Source organism: Crocodylus porosus, unplaced genomic scaffold (genome assembly GCF_001723895.1).
Source record: "Crocodylus porosus isolate Cpor-Errol unplaced genomic scaffold, CroPor_comp1, whole genome shotgun sequence".
Taxonomy (NCBI): domain Eukaryota; kingdom Metazoa; phylum Chordata; order Crocodylia; family Crocodylidae; genus Crocodylus; species Crocodylus porosus.
The window spans coordinates 45,074,419-45,095,435 of record NW_017728918.1 but is presented as its reverse complement, the minus strand read 5'-3'; the positions used below and the strand labels follow the sequence as shown (position 1 = coordinate 45,095,435).

General features: G+C 37.1%; 1 protein-coding gene across 2 annotated transcripts in view; it reads left to right on the top strand.

Moving 5' to 3' along the window:
- BMP5 (bone morphogenetic protein 5) overlaps positions 1-20,771 on the top strand; it is a 79,518-nt gene extending 58,747 nt beyond the window's left edge. The window contains exons 4-7 of one of the 2 annotated variants that reach the window (XM_019537553.1): positions 772-969; positions 13,670-13,746; positions 15,685-15,795; positions 19,798-20,771. In XM_019537553.1, coding sequence (XP_019393098.1) covers positions 772-969; positions 13,670-13,746; positions 15,685-15,795; positions 19,798-19,947 — 536 coding nt within the window. In that variant the 3' untranslated portion in view covers positions 19,948-20,771. The remainder of the gene's footprint in view (positions 1-771; positions 970-13,669; positions 13,747-15,684; positions 15,796-19,797) is intronic. The other variant, XM_019537554.1, reaches the window with a different exon arrangement.
- The last annotated feature ends 246 nt before the right edge of the window (positions 20,772-21,017 follow it).

Here is a 21,017-nt window from a genome sequence, read left to right as displayed (position 1 = left end):
TCTGTTAAGAGTAAGGGTTTATTTGTTAAAATGTCACTGATTCAGTTTCAGTGACTTGTTTTACATTCTTTTCTTCTAGGAGGGTCAGATGCTATAATATAGTGAGGTTATATGCAGTCCTGACTGAACAAATACTTTAAAGAAATATGTACATCCCTTAGGAACAGAACCAGAGTCAATAATGTACATATTTCAAACTCTATTATATATTTTGTTTGAAAGACTGAGTGCCCCCATACCTGTAGAAGCAACTTCACATGAGCTTTGAGTAATGTTTTACATTATTTATTATTTAAAGCATAAATTTATTTATTGCCTACACTTCTCATTGCTCTTGATTTGCTTTTGGGGATATAGGGTTTCAGATTTAACATTCTTGTGATACAGAATAAGATGACTACATTGTGTTATATTTTCCATAGTGTACAGAGCTTAGTGAGATTGATTTAATTTCTTTGCTATAAATACATACATAACACTAGCCTGTTCTATCAGTAATTTGTATAAGGCTGTAGCATATGAAGATAGAGTTTTCATGCTGTGGAAGACAGCTTGTAAAGTTGTTGAAGGCTTTGTAAATGAATCTGGAATTATCTGCCTTTTAAGTTACAGGAACAAAACTAGGTTAGGATTTCTAATATTGTAACTCCAGGGTTATGGAGTTATAATATTAGAAAGGCAGTGGCAAAACTCCCATTGACTTCATTAGTGCCTTCATTCACCTCATGTATTTAATTTATGGTATAATACAATGTTTGCATTACTTCATAGGTCGGAGTATCAATGTTAAATCAGCTGGTCTGATAGGAAGACATGGGCCTCAATCAAAGCAGCCATTCATGGTTGCATTCTTCAAGGCGAGTGAAGTGCTTTTTCGATCTGTCCGAGCAGCCAACAATAAAAAGAAAAATCAGAATCGCAACAAATCTGGTAGCCATCAAGATTCTTCCAGGATGCCCAGTGCTGGGGGTAAGTAAGATGAAGCAATGCTGTAATAGATACACCTGTAATCCATGAATAAACACATATTTAATTTTGCACATAATAAAGGTCAGATGCTGTGAATATTTTTTTTCTGTATGCTTAGATTATTTGATCTATAGAATAATGCAGTGATTATTCAGCAGTCTCCATTTGGTTGCTAATTGGTTCAGCCATGCCTTTTGATACAAAACTGGAGAAATCTCATTCAAAAAAATGAAATTGTCTGAAGTGAGAAAACAAAATACAATTGTTGGCTCGGACTAATGTACTTGTTCTTCTGGAATAAGTATATACTGGACAGTATGCACCTTTAATATGTTAAGGGGTAATCAGGTAACTTAGCACAGATACTTTTTCAATGCTTTTAATACTGTGGTTCAAACACCCGGTTTTCAAAACAGCAATGCACCTGGTATGCAGATAATTGCAACACTTCTTATTCTAAATACGGTGAATTCGATTGCTTTCATAAATACTGACAGCATTTAAATGCTCTAACTGAAATATGTTTTCTATTTCTTACCCTTCAAAGAAAAGAAAACCCTTGTTGGGAATTGGGAAACCTTTGTCTGGCTTATGAATTCTGGGTGATATTATGAAGTTATGCCGAGGTTACTATGAAAATTGCTGTATTGAGAATGTCTCTTTAGCAATGACAAGGCCTCTTGTCTCTGTCATATCAGGGGTAATAGTCTGTCATTAACTCTTAATGAGCAGCTATTGAGATGAAAACGGCTGGCATAAAAAAGAGCTTCTGCACAGAAGAACCAGTTTTCACTTACCTTTTTACAGGGTGCTCCAGTTTAGAAAGACACAATAAAAAACAAAATGTGCTAGTAAGGGAATATATATAAAGTATCACAAGTCATCACATAAAAGGTTGGGACAAGAGACAGAAAATGAGAAGTGGTGTCAAGAGATGAGAAGTGATGAATAGGCTTTCAGATTAGAAGGCCCAGTGTAGTGAACTACCTAATTCACACAAGGCAGGGTGGGTTGAAAATACAGAGGTTTGACCTAGAAAAATCCTGGACAAGTCTGTAAGGTCCCAGCCTAGGAATCCCCCAGAATGACGAGAAAACTGATATAGGGAAATGTACGCACAATTTAGTATGTTTTTTTAACATATGTATAATTATTGTATCATTAAGGGAGGACTAATGGTGTCTTCAGAAACTTTGTGCATATCCTGTTGCTATGTGTTTGTTTGTTTACATCTATCACATTTTCCTGTAGAGTAAATCAGTAACCCCAGAATACCTACCCAGCTGGAATTTTAGCAAAAGATGTTTTTAAGCTTCATGGAAGTCTGGAGAGTCAGCATCAGTCAAATCAAAAGAGTAAGCTATGGGTATCAAATGTACCATGTGTAAGCTGTATCTGGTCTACAGAGTTTTGTTGTGAGAAGGGCTAACCATTTGGTGTCTGCTGCTTAAACCTGGGGCATGGAGCCCCACTGGTGACTTGTGCTGGCAGTGGGGGGCATGCATTGGCTATTGTTGCTATTGCCATTGTACTCATCACCATTGATCTTTCTGAATCCAGCCTGCAAATAGCCCCTGGTCCAGATTCAGCCTGCAAGGAGCCCTGTTTCCATATTTTATCCTTGACTGTGTGCCTTCTGCAACCTGAACTCTTAGTCATCTGAAATGTCTTTAAAAATGTGTATAGCTGAGTGTTAATATATATGAAGATGCTTGTAGTGGTTGTTGGTTTCAGTGACTTCAATTCATTGTGTTCAGAATTATTTCTTTGACATCAAGAAGTATGAAGAATTTGTTTGAATTCCATTTTTGAACAGGCTTTTCTTATTTCTGGAGAGAGCACACTTGTATGTAAATATACATACTGTTAGAAAATGCTATGGTTGTTTACACTTCTAGTGCATCAGGAATTAAATAATTAATGCCGTCTGAATGTCCTGTTGTAAACAGAATTCAACTTTTGGTTAATACCAGCTATTTGTGGAGAACTAGTATTTTAAGACTTATGAAATCCTATTCAAAACCTCAAAATAGCAGCTTAAATGGGTCTTAAACAGTGTAAAACATTGTGCTAGCATTCTGCACAGGGATTACTAATTTTTTTCATGTATAACAATATAGTACATATCTTATTTTTGAAAGGCAGGATGAGGGTAAAAATGATCATTCCTTGTGGTAAGTAACTGAGTAGCAGCAGCTCATTGCCGGCTTGTTGTTCTGTTCCTGTGGATCACTGCAGGTTTTACTTTTGGTTTCACCCAGTAAGTGGCTGAATTTGCTCTTGCTGTATTTCTCTCATAGGTGTGCTTCAATTTCTTGCAGCTGTTTTTTTGGGGAAAAGATTCATATTGTATGCAAGAAAATATGGTAATTTCATCCTTAGTAAGGATGAATTACTACTAAATTGATACACAAAGTGATGGTCTTTTTGAATCATCTACTGTAGTCTGTCTATGAGAGAGAATTACATGGTTTTTGAGAATTTATCTGATAATCTGTGGCAAAGCTCTGCTTTTAGGGTAAAAATAAATATGAAAACTCAGAAAATTCCAGAAAAAGGAACAGAAAGAAAAAAAATGCAATAAATAGAACTATTATTAATACATTTAAGTCATGGTGGCTGAGATTTACGTATAATGTATATGTATGATTTAAAAAAAACCAAAATCATAGCCATTCTTCTGTGTCCCACTCAGTACTGAGAAATGTAGCACGAATTATCCCATGAGCCAAGCATCAGAGATACCAAACATATTTTTCCATTGCTGTTGGGGGCTGTAGTCTCCAAAACACAGCCTTTAAAAAGCTTGCTGTATATATATTGAAAAGCACCTGCAAGTTGTTAGAAGCAGTGGTACTTTCCTTATAATTGCTCTTTTACCTGTCTCTTTTGGGCATTGTAAAATTCCCTCATTTACTGTTTGACTGATCCCTAGAACAACTCACCTACAAGAGCACTTTATAACCCAACAAGGAATTAGGCAGGGGAACAATGATAATAATATAAGTCATACTGGACAGTTAAAATCATTACTAGTGGAAAAAAAAAAAAAGCAAGTCATAGTTACTTTATACCAGAAAATCCTGTTTGATTGCTTCAAACATGACTCTTCTTAAGAAATCATTCTTAATTAAGGATCTAAATGCTCTTAGAATTTAAAAAAGGAGAACTATATTGATATTTAAAAATCTTCTATGCATGTTCTAATTCAAGTGTAAACTCTGTGTGTCAAAGTCAATGTCAATGTGTCTGCTTACACCGCATCTGATTTTGTCAAAGTCATTGCCTTTGGTTGAAAAATCGCAACTGATTGCCATGCTTGAAAGTGCTTTTAATTGTTAAACAACCAAGACTGGGTCTAAAGAACATTTTTTTTCCTTGCATAATGTCTGCCAATGAAAGATGCATTTTTTTTTTTATAAAATGGCTTTGAATTAGGTGGTATAATAGTCTTTTTTTGTTTTTTCTTTTTAAGGAAACACACTCAGACACATTCACTGGATTGCCTCCAAAAGAACAATCTCTGATCTTTAGGCTGAATATTTTCCTTGCATAAATTACATATAAAAACCACAATTGCATATTTCCTACAAATCCTCCACTGATTCTGACAGTGATATTCTAGGCATGCAGGTAAATGCAGCTAATTCCATTCCCCTGTAATTATGTATTTCAATCCCAGGCCCCTCTCTGAAGAAACTAAGTTTATAGTTAGAGGTAGGCTGACTAGAATTGTAATGGTGAAAAGGAAGCTATAACATTGTATACTTTGCCTGGTGTTTTGGTTTTTTTTTACTAACATCCCTAGCTTGTTTCAAATTGCTGCAGCAGTGAACATTCTGTGGTTGTTTTAGTAACTTTAAGAAAGCTACTTTAAATACTGAATGTAGTACATTTTGTACTGATTAAACAGTAGGCAGCATTATTTTATACACCGTATAAATCACTACCCAAGCCTGGTTTGAATAGTACGTAAAATTAAAAAGCTCAATAGTTCTGTTAAGTAGGATCCTATTGCACTTTCCAATAAGAAACTACAGTAGAAATGGGTAGCACAGAGGCATTTGTGCAGTTTCTCCTGAAGGAAACAGGCTAGATCCGGGATAAAGATCTTCCTTCCTCAACAAGGAAAATATTGCCTGTATCTAAGTTTCTTGCTCAGGAGTGAATACCTGTACATTTCTGCTCCTCCCCAACTCTTAGGGAAATACCCCCCACCCAAGTTCCCCAGGCCAGGGTGACCCCTGTTAGGGAGAAGGCAGTGGTAAAAACAGTAGAAAAATGTCAGACAGGTCTGGGAAATATGGGGGGAGCAGAGGTCTCTGCTGAGTGGAGCAACCTTTACCAGTCACCCCATCTGGGAATGTGGGGAACAGGGGGAAATGCATGGGTGCAGGCTGGGATGCCTCTACATTCCTCCCTCACTAAGATTTCTAGTGCTTCCAAGTTTCCAGAAATGTCCCAGAAATGTGCAGTGCTAGATATGAATGCCTATCCATAACCTTAGTTTCATTAGATAGTCTCTGTATTCAACTTCCGTTTGCAATGATTCCAGTCCTCTGGAGACTAAAATAAAAGCCCTTTAAACCTGGTGTTGAATACAAACCTGAGAATGCCAGCAAGAAAAGACACACCAGCCAGGCATCTAAAAACAATTTTTCTGCTCGATCTCAGAGCACAAGTATATTGTGTGTGTGCCCCGCAGCAGTGAAGTCATAGTAAAACCAATTTAACAAACAGGGATGAACACTAGGCCTGGGTGAATAGTCAGCTTATTCAATTCAGATGTGGCTGATTTGGATTTGGCCAATTTGATTTGGAGATTGAAATCACTTTTCTGAACTGATTTGGCTGAATCGAGTCGGAAAAGATTTGGTGATTCGGAGATTCGGCCGTAGGGTATAATGGGAAATCAATTAACTATATATAAATTTGTTGTTTTTTACCAGATGAGTAGTTCAGAGCTGTTAGCCACTACTGAGGGCATGAAGCCTGCCAAGTTTTCAGATGATCGGTGCAGGGGTTTCTGGTAAACTGCACCTCAAAGTCCTGAAAGCAAAACTCATGTCACGTGTCTGTGTTAAGCTACAGTGGGGAGAAAACTGCAGGGGTGGTAGCTCTTGCTGAAGCCAAAAAGCCTACCATGTTTCAAGGGGATAGATGCAGGGGTTTCTGGGAAACGGCACCTTAAGCTGCTGACAAGCAAAACAAGTTCTCTGGAATTTGCTGTCACATGTTAAGTAGTGCGGTAAGATAGAGAATAAAATGGTGCCATCCACAACAAAGGTTGCATCCACATAAGCAGGGACATGTGGTTGCAGCAGCACAAATAGTAGGGGCACAAATTTGGGCTTTTACTTTGTGCTGCAGTGCATGTCCCTGCGTGTGGGCTTTGCAGTGGGGGACATTGCCCTGCTGTTCCATGTGCTGAAGTGGGGGCTAGCTGGGGCACAGTAAGGTTTGAGACAGGGGCTCCATGTGCTTCAGTGTGCGGGCTCCACAGTGAAGCCTGCACACTAAGGCACACAGAGACAGGGGAACAGTGAGCCCAGAGGTGCCTGCTCCCCTGTCTTGAGGCACACTGCACCCCCACCAGCTGGAAAAGCCCGCTGGAGCACAGGGTGCCTCAGTAGGGGGCTCCGTCGTGCACAGAGTTTGAGTAGTAGGCAGCCCTGGGCTGCTTGCTCCCCCTCCTCAGTGTTTGTCCCAGCACATGTCACTTTGGTAGCTTTGAGTCTCTTTTTTTATTCAGGGTTTTTTGTTGTTGTTCCCTACTAGGAAATCCCACTAGCAAATTTCACCTTGGTGCTGCAAATTAGCAGTGCCTAGCACAGTTTAACCTGCTGGGTGTATGGTTTAGAGTGCCACAAAAAGGTTTGCAATGCCACAAAACGCATGTGCCTGCATGTCTGAATCTGGCTAAAATGTTCAGAGGTGTGAGCATTGCCACCTACTTAACTACAGCAAGCCAACTTGCCATACCATTGCTTTGCTCCTTGCTGCAATAGTCATCCATTTTTTGGGTAAGTAAACTAGTCTATGGTACTTGGATGTTGCTAAGGATCAGTGATGTGGTTTGTACAGTATAAATATTTCAAGAAGTTTTTATTTTAACAAATGTAATTATCAAAGTCAACAAATGAAGATGCCAATAGCTCCACCTCAGGACTAGGTTCTGCCCAGCTGATCTAGGCAGGATAACTTCCCCCCCTCTCCTATTCAGCGGCCACCTTTGCATATTCAGAAGCTATATGCTATACCACTTTCCAGGGGGTATAGAAGGCAGCACATTTTCTTAGAATGCAAAGGTGAAGCTGCTAGCAATGGCTAGGAGCTAAAAACTACAATTAAGTCCTTTAATAAATAAATCACATACAAAAATTATTCTGGTCATAAATAGCAAATGGATTTTGCAGGCAATAATGTCACATCAGCAGGCTAAATTATATTCTTAGTTATAACCTCTGTGAATTACCATTGTAAGATATGGTATTGTAAAGGTTGTAAGTCATTGCAGGTTGGTCCACTGTCTCATGACCTCCTGAGTAACTCTGGATCTAATGCATTCAGAGTAAAGTCTTGATTTCCAATAGGTTAGGTTGGGTGTACTGTTCTGTAAGGTGATATGGTCAGTTCTTTGCAGGATTTAGGAACTTCTTTCTTTCTGTTGCAGAAGAAATTAGTGTGGGAACTTCCTATCCTGACTCGAATCCAAGCATTCTTTTCTCTTTTTTGTTGTTTTGTGTATATATTCCCACAAGTGAAACAAACTTAATTTCATCCTCACCAGATTAGGACATTCCCCCTTGTCATGTGTCATGCTGTTTTTTTCTCCCTTCTAGCAAATTAAAACTAGGAATTACATTTTTTTTAAAGGCAAGCACATGCACACAAACATTTCTAATGTGATTAAGAACAAAAAATATTTATATATTAATTACTGTAGTAGTTGGTCAAATGTTTTTCATAATGTTGACAGGTCAGTTTTGACACCTCCCAGTTTTAGGGCTTTGATTTTGCACAGTCCTGAATTTATCCTTTCAGTACCCATTTGCAAGTATACACAATGGCTTGGAATATGTAGCACTTGTTTGTTTCTACTTAGCCACTGTTCCCATTTTCGTCACAGAAAAGGTTACTTTTGGTTTTTAAAGATGTCACTGAAATGGATAAAAAGGGGTTTTTTTTGGTATAAAGCGGCCAGCATTAAATTCTAGTGAATCTTGTCAGAGAAGACAAAAAAAGAATAAACAGCTTAAAACAAGATGTGTAATTAAATCTTGAAAAAATTCTTATACCCAGAAAGTCCAAAGCATGGCTGTGGACATTTTGTTTACAACATTATAAGAATAGGAAACTTAACTGTGCCTTTCCTAGATTTTATTGGTGGATGGCACACTAATTAACTGAACATATAGTGCTTTGTGATTGCACATTCAGGCAGAAGTAAATATAATTGAGCCTATCTCCTTGAAAAAAAAATCTTCCTGACTGCCCTGCATTTTTTATGAATAACACATTTGATTTTCTTGCCCTTTTTCCAAAGACTTTTCTGTCACATATGGATTTGGAACTTAACTGCAATCCCTGAATGGCTTAAGTAGAAAGTTTATTTAGTCACAATATCCCATGGTTTTGATTCCTGACAAAATAAGCATATGGACCTTGAAGCTACACTATGCGAAATGCAATCCTTGGCATCAGATCTTATTGTAAATGTCACCCTGGACACTTTTATGCAATGTTACATTATACACAACATTTGTCTCATATAAATGGCAGAATTTTGAGAAGGAATATGGATTTACTTTAGTTATTTAGCATTCTAAATAGGTGTGTGGTTTAGCTGTTTTACCAAAAGATATGTATCCAATGCATAACATCATAACAATAATGTAGGATAACACAGGTTTAATATATTTTCAAATAATTTCCAGTATATTCAGCCATGTATATATGTGTGTGTGTGTATGTGTGTGTATACACACACACATACACACACACACATATATATGTATATGTGTACGTATATATATATATGCGTGTGTATATATGTATATATATGTATGTATACGTAAATATGTATAAGTATGGCTGAATATCCTGGAAATTATTTGAAAAATGTATTAAAACTGTGTTATCCTAGGTTATTTATGTAAGGTTATGCACTGGATACATACCTTTCTGTAAAACACACACCCTTTATAACCAAAACTATAACAGAATGGGCATGAGCCTTATGGTTCGAAATATATATACTTCCACAAGCCTCATGCCCATTCTGTTATATTTTTGGTGATAAAAATGTTCTGTTTGTATCTAAAAGTAAAAAGCTATTGGCTGAGGAAAAACTTGATAAAGAACAATTTATACTTCAAATTTCACTGCTTTGTGATTGTGTTTTTCTTGGGAATATATTCCATAAACCTTGTTTATGCTATAACTTCTTACTCTAAACTCTGTGACCAAAATTTGAAATGACTTTTGGCATTGTTTCCATTTCTTCACTTTGTGACTGTTATTCATATAACCAATCTTGTGTATATTTTCATAGAATAGTCATTTAGAATTTACTTTGGGAGCCGGCGCACATGAGTTCAAAATTTACTCTCAGTGAGAATCAATGCTGGTAGAAGTCAAACACATTAATATTCATGTAAAATTAGCAAAGAAAACTTTTAAGAAGTTAAAATATAGTACTTGGCTTGTAAGCATTATTAACTAAGGATTCAGTATTGCACAGTGGTGGATTCGAAAGCCCACTTCAGCAAAATAATTGAGCAAGTCCTATAAATATGTTAGAAATAAAATGATGATAAAAAATAATGTAGTTCATTATTTAATGGGATGGAGGAGCAGATCACGGACAGAGAGAAGGCTGAAGTATGCAGCGGGCTTTTTTCTTCAGTCTTTAGAAAAAAAATGTTTAACTGGGACAAGAAATGTAATATTTTTCATTTAAAAGGTAGAATGGGCCACAGGCCAGAATAGGAAAAGAACAGGTTAAAGAATATTTGGATGATTTAAATGTACTCAGGTTGGCAGGGTCTGATGAAATTCACTCTAAGGTACCTAAAGGCAAGTAGCCCAAGCAATTTCTGCACTATTAACAATTATTGTCATAAACTCCTGGAGGAGAAGGGACGTTTCAGAGGACTGAAGAAGGGCAAACATAATATCGGTGTTTAAGAAGGGGGAAAGGAGGATCTAGGGAATGATAAACTAGTTACCCTAACTTTGGCCATAGGGCAAACATATCTTTTAATGTCTTTAAAAAAGGAAGGGAAACTTCAACTTGGGAGTGCAAATCAGCTGTTATGATGTAACTGTTACATCTACATACCCCTGTAGTTATACATGTTAGTCAGATTACTGTAATTTTAACCCTGAAGAAACAAGGTTAAAGTTACAATGGTGTTGCTATACTTGTGTTGCTACAAAAATACACAGCCCTAATAGTTAGGCTGTAACTGCCTACATAGGTATTGTATAATATTGATACAATTGTTATTTCTGTTCATTACCTTGAATACCCAGGAATACACTGAAGTAAATTATGAAAGAATATGGTTCATAAGGTCATAAGAAAGCCACCATTGATTCAGCAGGGACAGTCATGTCAAACCAATTTAGTTTTTCTTTGGCAGGATAAACTTGTCTAGAAGATAAAGGAGAAGTAGTAAATGCAATATATCTGGGTGGCTGTAAAGATTTTAGCACTTTCTCATATGAAGCTTTTATAAGCAACCTAGGGAAATATGACCTATCTGAAATTATTATAAGATAGAGGCACAAATGGGATTGAAAAAGCTGTCATTAGAGAAGCATTATAAATGATTTACTGTCAAATTGAGAAGGCCTGAGGAAGGGTGTTATGATACGCAGAAGCTTGCCTATTTTATACCCTAATTGACGACACCGTTGTTCCAATAAAAAATATCTTCCACAAAAATTCTTGACTGTCACATATTTCTTGGACCATCATGCCAACAATATCACCTCACCACTACCATTTCAAGTAAAGTCCTTCAATATTTCCATTCATTATTTGGATAATGAATTAGAGACTACACATATAGCGTTTGCAGATGATATCAAACTGGGAGAGATAACAAGTACTCTGGAAGAGAGGACTAGCATTCCTAACAATCTTGATAAATTGAAGAAGCGGTCCAATATCAATAAAATAAAATTCAGTTGTGACAAATTCAGAGTACTATATTTAGAAAATGGAAATCAAATTCACAAGTACAACATGGGAAATAACTGGCTGAGCAGCAATATGGTTTGAAAGGATTCAGGGGTTATAGTGGATAACAAATGAAATATGAATCAGCAGTGTAGTAGTATGATAAGAAAAAAAAAGCAGATCTCATTTGAGACTGAATTAACAGAATTCTCATATACAAGACATTGGAAGGAATTTTCCATTATACTTGGTGCTGGTGATGCCTCAGGTGGAATACATCGTCTAGTTTTGGGTACCATGCTTTAAAAACAATCCAGATACCTTGGAGAGAGTCCAAAGGAGCAGGGCAAAAATAAGAGGCTTGGAGAGCATGACGTATTAGGAAGGTTGAAAGAATGGAGTTTGTTTAGTCTGATCAGGAGAAGACTTAGGGAGCAAGAGGATAACTATCTTCAAATAAGTCAAATGTTTATAAAGAGAACAATGATCTATTGTTCTCCATATCCACTGGGGTGGGACAAAAAGTAATTAACTTAGAAGATTTACTTTAGGTATTTGCGAAAGTTGTTGAATTCCCTTCCTCAGAAGTTTTAAGAATAGATTTGACAAAAGTCTGTGTCTTGTCAGAGATGAACTAAGTACACTTAATTTGATCTCACAGCAAAGGAAAAAACTAGATGGTCTGTATTTCTCTGATTTCTTTGTTCATAAATTTAAGATAATGATGAAATTATTTATTTATGTTGTTACGTTTTTAACAAAAGTTAGGCACATATTTCAGAATTTTCCTATAATGAGCTGAAGAAAGCTTGTAGGATGAAGGTCCAACTTCTAACAAGAACTGCCAGTGACAATTTCTCTAAGGAACTTACTGTATGTTCCAGAGGCAACATAAAAAGCTGTTCACTTCATTTTACAATATTTGGAGAGTACTAACAGAAAAATGCCAATTATTTTTCATCAAAAGTTGAACAAAAATCCACCTCTAAATTTTCCAAGCAAACTTTTTTTGAAACTGTTTTTTGAAACTTTTTTTTTAAATAACAAAACCTAGAAATCAGCTTATAAAGCAGAATAAGAACTTTAGAAATTAGAATAAGAAAACCAAAACTCTTTTTAAAAACTTAAAATTTACACACACACACACTTTTGCTTTTCAGTTTCTGTTTTTCTTTGAGTTTTTTTTAATGATTTTTAAACATAATTCCTAGTTGGGAGGAGTTACCAAATGAGGTACCACAGCGGTCTATCCTGGGGCCTGTATTGTTCAGCATTTTAATTCATGATTTATTAATGATGATGGATTGAGTACACGCATAGCAAATTAATGGATAACACTGAGCTAGTTTTAGATGCACACTCTGGAGGCTAGGATCCAGAATAACCAGGATAGAATAGAAAAATAGTTTCCAATCAATGAGATGAGATTCAGCATGGACAAGTGCAAAGTCCTGTACTTGGGATGCAATAATTGCATGCACAAATACAGATTGGGGAATGGCTGGCTTAGGCTGCAGCACTGCAAAGAAGAACCTGGGGTTTATAGTAGACCATAAACTGTGTATGAGCTAACAGCACACTGGGTTGTATTAACAGGAATGACAACTGCAGAGCTAGAGCAGGCAGTTGTCTGAAATAGTTTAGTCAGGGAGCATGGGGCTGGACTACATGACCTTATAAGGTCTCTTCCAGCATTTACTATCCTACGAGCCTATGAACTCCACAGGTGGTGCCTGGATAGCATGAGGTCATTTGTCCTACCTCTCTGTCTTCTCATCCTGTTGGAGGCAATAGAGAAGCAGTCTTCTCACTTCCCTAGAAAGTATGCTCTTCCCTAACAAGGGAGTTCAGAGAAAGCTTTCTGTTTTCCTCCAGCCTTCGAAATCTCTGGCAGTGATTCAAGTCTTTGAAAAGCATCTGTTTTGCTACTTGTTTACCTTGTTAACAATTGAAGGTTCTTGGTGAAAATATATCTATTTATGTAAATTAGAAAATGTTTAAAATCTAACACTACAAAATGCAGCAATATTTAAATAACTGTAATTAATAAACCTGTATTATTTAAAAACAATTTTGAAAACATTTTATTTTTAATTTGAAATTGGGCTTCCAGTCTATTTGTCTGGCATTTGAGGGCAAAAGCTAATTAAATCAATGCACTTGAGTTCAGTAAGTTTTGATCAGGCCCCTTATGTCCATCTTCCAGCTTGCAGAATTAATTCTGCAATATTATCAGACCTACAAAGCTACTCAGTAAGTAGGTAGTGGGTAAAAATTTTCTGATCGTACTAGAGGTATAGTTTCTACTATATCCTGAATCATACCAGCCTGAGATGTGGGATTCTGAACCTCAAAGTTTTATGTTGATTTTTTTAATCATCTTTAACAAAATAATAGACATTTTTTTCTGTTCCATTCCTCTTTATGGTTTTGCTGAAAACTTAACATAACTAATACTTAAGTCAGTATTGCTAAACGTGTTGGGTTTTTTTTTGCTTTTGTTTTCTGTAGATTATAACACAAGTGAACAAAAACAAGCCTGTAAAAAACATGAACTGTACGTGAGCTTCCGTGACTTGGGATGGCAGGTATGAAAACAAAGGCTATACATTTTAATTTGTGCTATTTCTTTTTAGACTCATCCAGTAGTTGTACTGGGATTTTTCCTGATGATAACTGGAACTAAATTAAAAGGGGCAGGTGGAGCAATCATTTTGCAGTTATCTGTTAAACTATATGTTTGCCTTTGGCAATAGCTCTAGAACTGTTTACTTTTTTCTAGCTCATAGATCTCTGCAAGGAAATGATTGACTGGTATGTGACAAATCCTTCAAACATTAATAGCCTGGAAAAAAACATACATTTCATTAGAGATGGGCTCCCATTATACTAGATTAGAACATCCTCTGTATTTTGTTTTGGGGTTCATCAGTAGTGCCATTCAAGCCTTTTTCAGTATTTGAGAAACCACAATTGCAGCTCTGATCATCTCAAAGGTACAGGAATGTTTGAAATCTGAATTTGGCCCTCTACAAGTGCCACATAATGACAGCTGTGAACAGGATATTGTGGGGTCTTACTCTTAGAGATACAGGGGCACACAGGATGGTCCATGCTATCCAGCTGCAACCCCTTTTTCCGGATAAGTGGCATTGATATATTCCAAAATGAACTCAACCTGCCTGATTGTGAAATGCAGCCATGAAGGCAACAAAGCCCAGGAAAGCCTCAATTTTACTTTTATCAGAGGGAAGAAAAGCTCAGTAGAGGAACATCTTTATTTTCAGGAATAATGATTAGGTCATTCCCAGCCAATGAAAGCTGTTTTATTCTGTGTTCAGGTAGCAGAGATGGTGTAGTAGGCACTTGCCCAACCGCCTCTGTTTTCTATGGTTTCCTGCATAGTTTGTATGTAGATTATGGGGCATCTGCAGGACTAGAGCTCCCTGCTTACTCTACAGAGTTAAAGTGTAACTCTCTCAGTGGTCTCTCAAGAATTCTACTTTTTCTATTTTAGCTACTCATATTGCCTTATGAAATACTGTAATATCTTATATTTTATGTATTTACCCTCACAATCCTTCAGTGAGGCAAGGAAGAGATTCTGAGGCACAGAAAGGATAAATGGCTTTCTTAAATCATACAACTATCTGTTGCAGGTCAGAGACTTGAATTCAGATTTCCCTATCTCAAGCTCTAACCATGTCACCATTTTTTTTACTAGGCAAAGTTTCCCAAGTACCTTCAGTTCTCTAGGTTTTTCTACTCATAGATAGAATCTGGCCCATAGTTTTGTAAGGCATTCTGAAAGTCTTGGCAATGTAATATGGCATAATCTTTCTTAATGTGAACACTTAACTAAGTAAAACTGTTCAGAATTAGATCAGTGAAACTAAAACTGAATCTGGCTAAAGTGAAAATAGGGTTAACCTCAACAATCTGTACTTAATACTCTGTCCCCAAACCACCATCACCTCTGCCAGGCTAAAGGAGAATAACTAAACTAATAAAATACTTTTCATTCTCTGTGAATAATTCTCAGATGCTTTCTCGTTCAGTAAAGGCATCAGAATGGTTTATCCTGTGATATCCCTAATGTGTATGGTCACATGCAGTTTCAGTGACCATAAATATTTTTAGTTTTATGCAAATCATAGCATCAATGATATTGGGTATGGTGGAGAGTGGTGGATTTTGCATATTTACACTGAACCAGAAAGTGTGCAAGAATTTGAAGGAGGAAACATGTTTTAAAGGCTTGTTTGTACATACAGTTCCCTGAACTCCCTCAGAGTTTGGTTACCCAGAATATTCAATATATAATTCTAGATTTAACATAATTTTTATTTTTGTTTTCTAGGAAAGGAGATTAGGACTATTTCTGAAAAAATATATATACCTTATATTAAGGTTCATTTTTTTCCTGGACCATATGATACACAGACCTAATTTTGGTTGATACACATTTGAATTAGAAAGGATTAAGTGCTTTTTCATCTACTTCATCTCTCTCCTCTCTCTCTCAGGATTGGATTATTGCTCCAGAGGGTTATGCTGCCTTTTATTGTGATGGAGAATGTTCTTTTCCCCTCAATGCCCACATGAATGCTACCAACCATGCCATTGTTCAGACTTTGGTATGTTTATGTCTATGTTATATCATTTTTTGAGCACATAGAATCCTTGTGCAATGGCTGCATCTTCTTCTTTGTTTATAAGTATTAGGTTTGGATTATTTTTGTTTAAATTACAACCCATTACAAAGACATGCTTCAATGATTGCAATGGCAAGTGGATGAAATGTCCAGAATGCCGTGCGATAGGTTTACATTCCATTTAAAATACAATAATACATGAAAATACTGTCATAGCAAGAAGCAAAAGAGTATTCCCATCCAATTTCCAAGTATTTTATACAACTTTTGACTTCCTTATTAACATGAATACATTATATTAATGTACAGTGACTGTTTTCAGCTGTTATCAGAAAAATGCTTAAAATGTCTTATTTCCCCTTCCTCCCATTCAACCTCAGTGAGCCCCAGCCAAAACTTCACTGATCTTGTATCCTCCATCCTGACAGTCAGTTGAGCAAGAACTGAAACACAGGGAGGGAGGGTAGAAGAAGGGAAGAAGACACAGGTTAGAAATAAGCAAGAGGTGTGGTGTAAAAGAAGTGAAAGTGTGTATTACTTGGCAAGGAATATACCAATGGGTTTATGATGCTGAAGATAATCATATATCTGCAATAAATAACTGAAGAGAAGTAGGTCAATAACCATTTATCATTATGTAAACATTGCCCAGAAAACCTACCAAAGCCAACGAGACCTTAGGTAAAATGTCTCTTATATAATCATGTATCATATAAGATACAGCCATACAAGGCTTCTTTCTTTTGGGCATTTAATTTTTTCAAGAATCTACCAGACTTACTTTGTAGAATCTTTTTTCAGATTTCTTTATTTAAAATTAGATGCTTTAATTTTCCCTCCTTTTTGTGGCCTGTTAGGAACTGTATACCCCTTTGCCTGTTCTACACATGCATCCCATTGTGTAGCCAAAAGTCCATGCGCCTAATGGAATTTTAACTGCACATAAATTAGTTGGGATAACAGTAGCTGAAAGCTTTCTGTTTTTAATTTTACAAAATCTAGAATTACTCAAGGTGTGCATATGGGGATGGTTTGGGAAATAGTTTTTCATGCACCCCACCCAAATACAAATGTAATCAATCCCCACCCATGGTGATTACATCATTTTGAAAAGGACTCCTCTTTGGGTTGGGAAGTGCTATTTCCTCAGTACCTCTTCAAATTTACCTGCCTTTTTAAAAGAAGCATGGGGGAAGCCTTTGGTCCACCACTTGTTTTTTCCTGGGAAATAGATCTAAGTTGCCTACAATAGTAAAAACTTTCCCAAATAAAATAATTTGAATAGTTGTATCTTTTTTACTGAAGTCAGTGAGTAAATGGATACACTCCCACTGATTTCTGGGAAACCAGAGGTAGGCTGATGCAGAAGGATTTTGAAAATCTCAACCTATTTCCATATGCTAGTATCACATTTATTAGAGAATGTAAAAATTTTATCAGCACTTCATGGAGTGCAGGTGTGTTTGGATCTAAGGATTTGTTTTGGCAGAATGATCATGTGACTTGACTGAGATCACAGATAGAGTCAGTGTTAAAACCAGGATTCAGCTTCAGGAGCTCCCATGTGACTTAATCCACCACATCCAGCTGCTCCTCATATCACTGAGCTGTCAACTTGATCCTGTGACCCAGACTGGTCAGAATCTATAAAAGCTGTTTAGAAGAGGAGCAGTCTCACTGGCAAATATCCAGGACACAGCTTATAGAGGCCCTAGCATCTTAGCTATCAGCAATAGCACATCTCCTAAAAAGTAATGGAAATGTCAGCTACATGATTAAAGGGCTCTAGGCATGGGTCTGAGGAGGGAATGAGGGGAGACAGAGAATTCTTGTGCATAGTTTGTATGTGTAAACCTGTCCTCATTATAGAGAGGGCTGGAAATTGTACTTTGTAAAAACTGAATGTATCCCTGACAAATATATATGGTTCCTAAAACTGGAGAGCTCGTGGGTGTGGGGTTAGTAGAATCCAGAGGATTATGCAGAGTGAAAGTCTGCTTAGAAGAGGAAAAATCTCTCTTCTGTCAATATTTTGCTTTCATTTGTTAAGCAATTTTGAAATATATGTGTTTAAGCCCTTCCTAAACTGCTGCTTCAGGATTTATTATTGCTTATTTTAAAAAATCTTCTCATGGTAACAGTTATATAAAATTTGTTTCCTGATTGACTGTTCTCTGTTGTTTGGCAAAGACTACAGGCTTATATCACTGCTAGGCAGATGGCTATAACAGATTTAGAAAGACCTAACATACAAATGAAACCTATTACTGTTGAAGTCTTCACCCATGCCTCAATAATCTCTTGCCCTTTCTATTATAATTCCCTTCTTTCTGGCCTCCCCAGTTATCAGCCCTTTAGCTTGTGCAAAATATTACTTCCAATCTTCTTTCAAGTACAAAGAACTTGTTTTCCCCATTCTCAGAAATTTCCACTAGATCTGTATTAGTGCTGGGATACTGTTCCAAACTGCTTTCTTTCTGTTTAACCTCCTATTGACCTACTCCAGCCTAACTCATAGAAAGCATTATCTATCTATCCCTACATCTTGCACCCATTTCATGACTTGACTCTGCTCCTTCTAAAATCAGTGAAAAAAATGCTCTGGGCTTTAATGAGAGCAGAATTAGGACCATAATTAGCAAGATAATATGGTAAAGATGCTGAAGAAGAATCTTGTTCTTAGTCCCTTTTCAGAATCAAGACACTCTGGCCAGGTACAGACATTACACATAAGCTGGTATAGGTGCTCAGAAACCAGTTAATACCTGTAACTGAACAAAGTTCAATGCATGTAGACTGGTTTAAAAATAGAACCTGGTCTAATATACACCTGGATCAATGTGGTGTCAGACTTAAATGATTTATGTTAGACTGGTCTATCAAACCTCTGTACTAGGTCCCCTAGTGACTCAAGTTGGGTTGCAGTCCACTGGCATCCCAGGTACATTTGCGGTCCCCTCTTCCTTCGACCCCTTGCACAGCAGTGTGCTGGAACTTGGCTCATGTTCAGCTGCTCCTGCGAAAAACTTAGCTGGCCCTGCCTCCTCTGTCCCCAGCCCCACATCCTGCCTGTGACAGGGGAGGCAGAATGGATGGGGAAATGGAGGCCCCTGGTGCAGCCCCCTCACCCCCCAGTTGTGCTAGTTTGGGTCTGGGGAAGGGGCTGGGGCAGAGGCCTCTGCTCCTGCCCCTGCTGCCACTGACACCTGGCTGTTGGCAGGGGTGGCAGGGCTGGGGAGAGGGGCCACGCTGGCCAACCAGGTGCTTGGCTGCTCAGTTGGCTTTGGCATTTCCCAACAGCCTGTTGGGCGGTGTGCAGAAGCACCCCCAGCCTTCTGGCTTTGGCCAGTACAGGCAGTTTGCAAGCTTCCTTCCCCCATTGAAGGGCAAATATCTGTTCTGTTCACTTCTGACCTAACCGCAGGTGCTTAGAGTAAAGTGCAAAACTTAGATTGCTTCACCTCAGGGTTTTTGAGTGTCTGTGCTTAGCCTGTGTGTGAGAACCTTCACTTCCATGGCATTTGCTGTCTGAAATAAATTTCATATGTTCTTCCTTTATCAAGGCTTTGATTCAAGAAAGCATCTCTTTCAGGAAAGTACTTTAGCATGTGCTTAAGTCCTATTTAAGTCAGGGACTTAAGCACGTGGTTCAGGGTTAAGCATGCAAGTGCTGTCCTCAGTAGAGATGGCATTACCCATATGTTTAAGTGCTTCCTGAGTCTAACTCCAACTCTTTTCAAATATCATATGAAAAGCAAATTTGTCTCTTGACTGATCCTCCTAACTTATCTCTCCATCTCCTGTTATTGCATGGCTCTCACTGCACTTTTGAAATCAGTGGAGCATTCTTGGAGGTAAGCATTGTATGAAAATAGCTATAACTAAAACTTTAAAATGCTGATAGTTTAGAGAGAGAGATTTTGCATGGATTTTGGCACAGCACCTTTCTATTTGATATATGAGCTGTTTTTTCTTATTTTTCAGGTTCATCTGATGTTTCCTGATCATGTACCCAAGCCCTGCTGTGCACCTACAAAACTGAATGCAATCTCAGTGCTTTACTTTGATGACAGTTCTAATGTTATTTTGAAAAAATACAGAAATATGGTGGTTCGTTCATGTGGCTGCCACTAGAATGAAAAAAAAAGTCAAAACCAGAGTTTATTCAGAATTATAGTAAAGTCAGGATATCATCCTTGCTGCTGAAAAGCCAGCCCTAAACTTATTCAATTTCATGTCATCTCTCATTTAAATGTACAGTTTAATGTATATAGTAGCTTTTATTTATTTAAAGGTATATAGTTTCTTTTGTATGAGCAAAATTTCAAAACAGTTTATTTTATGAGTCACCTTACTTATGCAGTAGAACTTCCAAAGCATATTTTCAATTGATCATGCTGGGATCTATTTCATTCCATTGCAATGTTTTAAGGGAAAACCTTTGTATAGTGTTTTTTTTAAAGTTAGAAACTCCAGAACTCTTGTGACTGTTTTATATTGTTAAAGGAAATTGAATACATTTGGTTAAGTTGTGCCAATGAAAACTATGGTGGGATATTTATTTAGAAAAGTCACAGAGAAAAAAGAAACCTAAATAGAATGCTTGACTAAACATAATTTTTATTATAGAAGTTCTGCTCTATTAGATAAAGTGAAATGTTGAACAGTGTTTGAATAAACAAATGGCAGATAGAACATAGGAACTGGAAGACTGCATATAATTCTTATAACTATTTTCTTTAACAAAATCAGTGCAACTGGAGGAGCATGTTACTTCTTGGCTTGCAGGCTGTAATTTTGCAAAAGGCTCAAAGCTTCAGGAGTTCTGTGGATAGCCTTTATCTATAACTTTCCAAGTCAACAGTAGAAAAAGCTGAAGTATAACCTTCTTACCTCAAAGACATCATGTTGACCTATTATATGTAACACAACAGATATTTTCTTACTTAACAATGGCACAAAATAAAGAAACATGTGAGTCACCCTACAATACAGGTAAGAGTCACTGTATGTGTAAGATGTAAAGGAGAATAGTCATGAAGGAATTGGTTCTTTTTAGATCCCCTTTCTTGCTGAGTTTACTAATTTGGTGCCCTGAGAGACATTTAGAAAGATAGAAAACATACTGATGTCCTACATCAGCTGAGGCCAAAAACATATCCATTCATCTAGGCTAGCAACTGACATTACACATAAACCAGTTT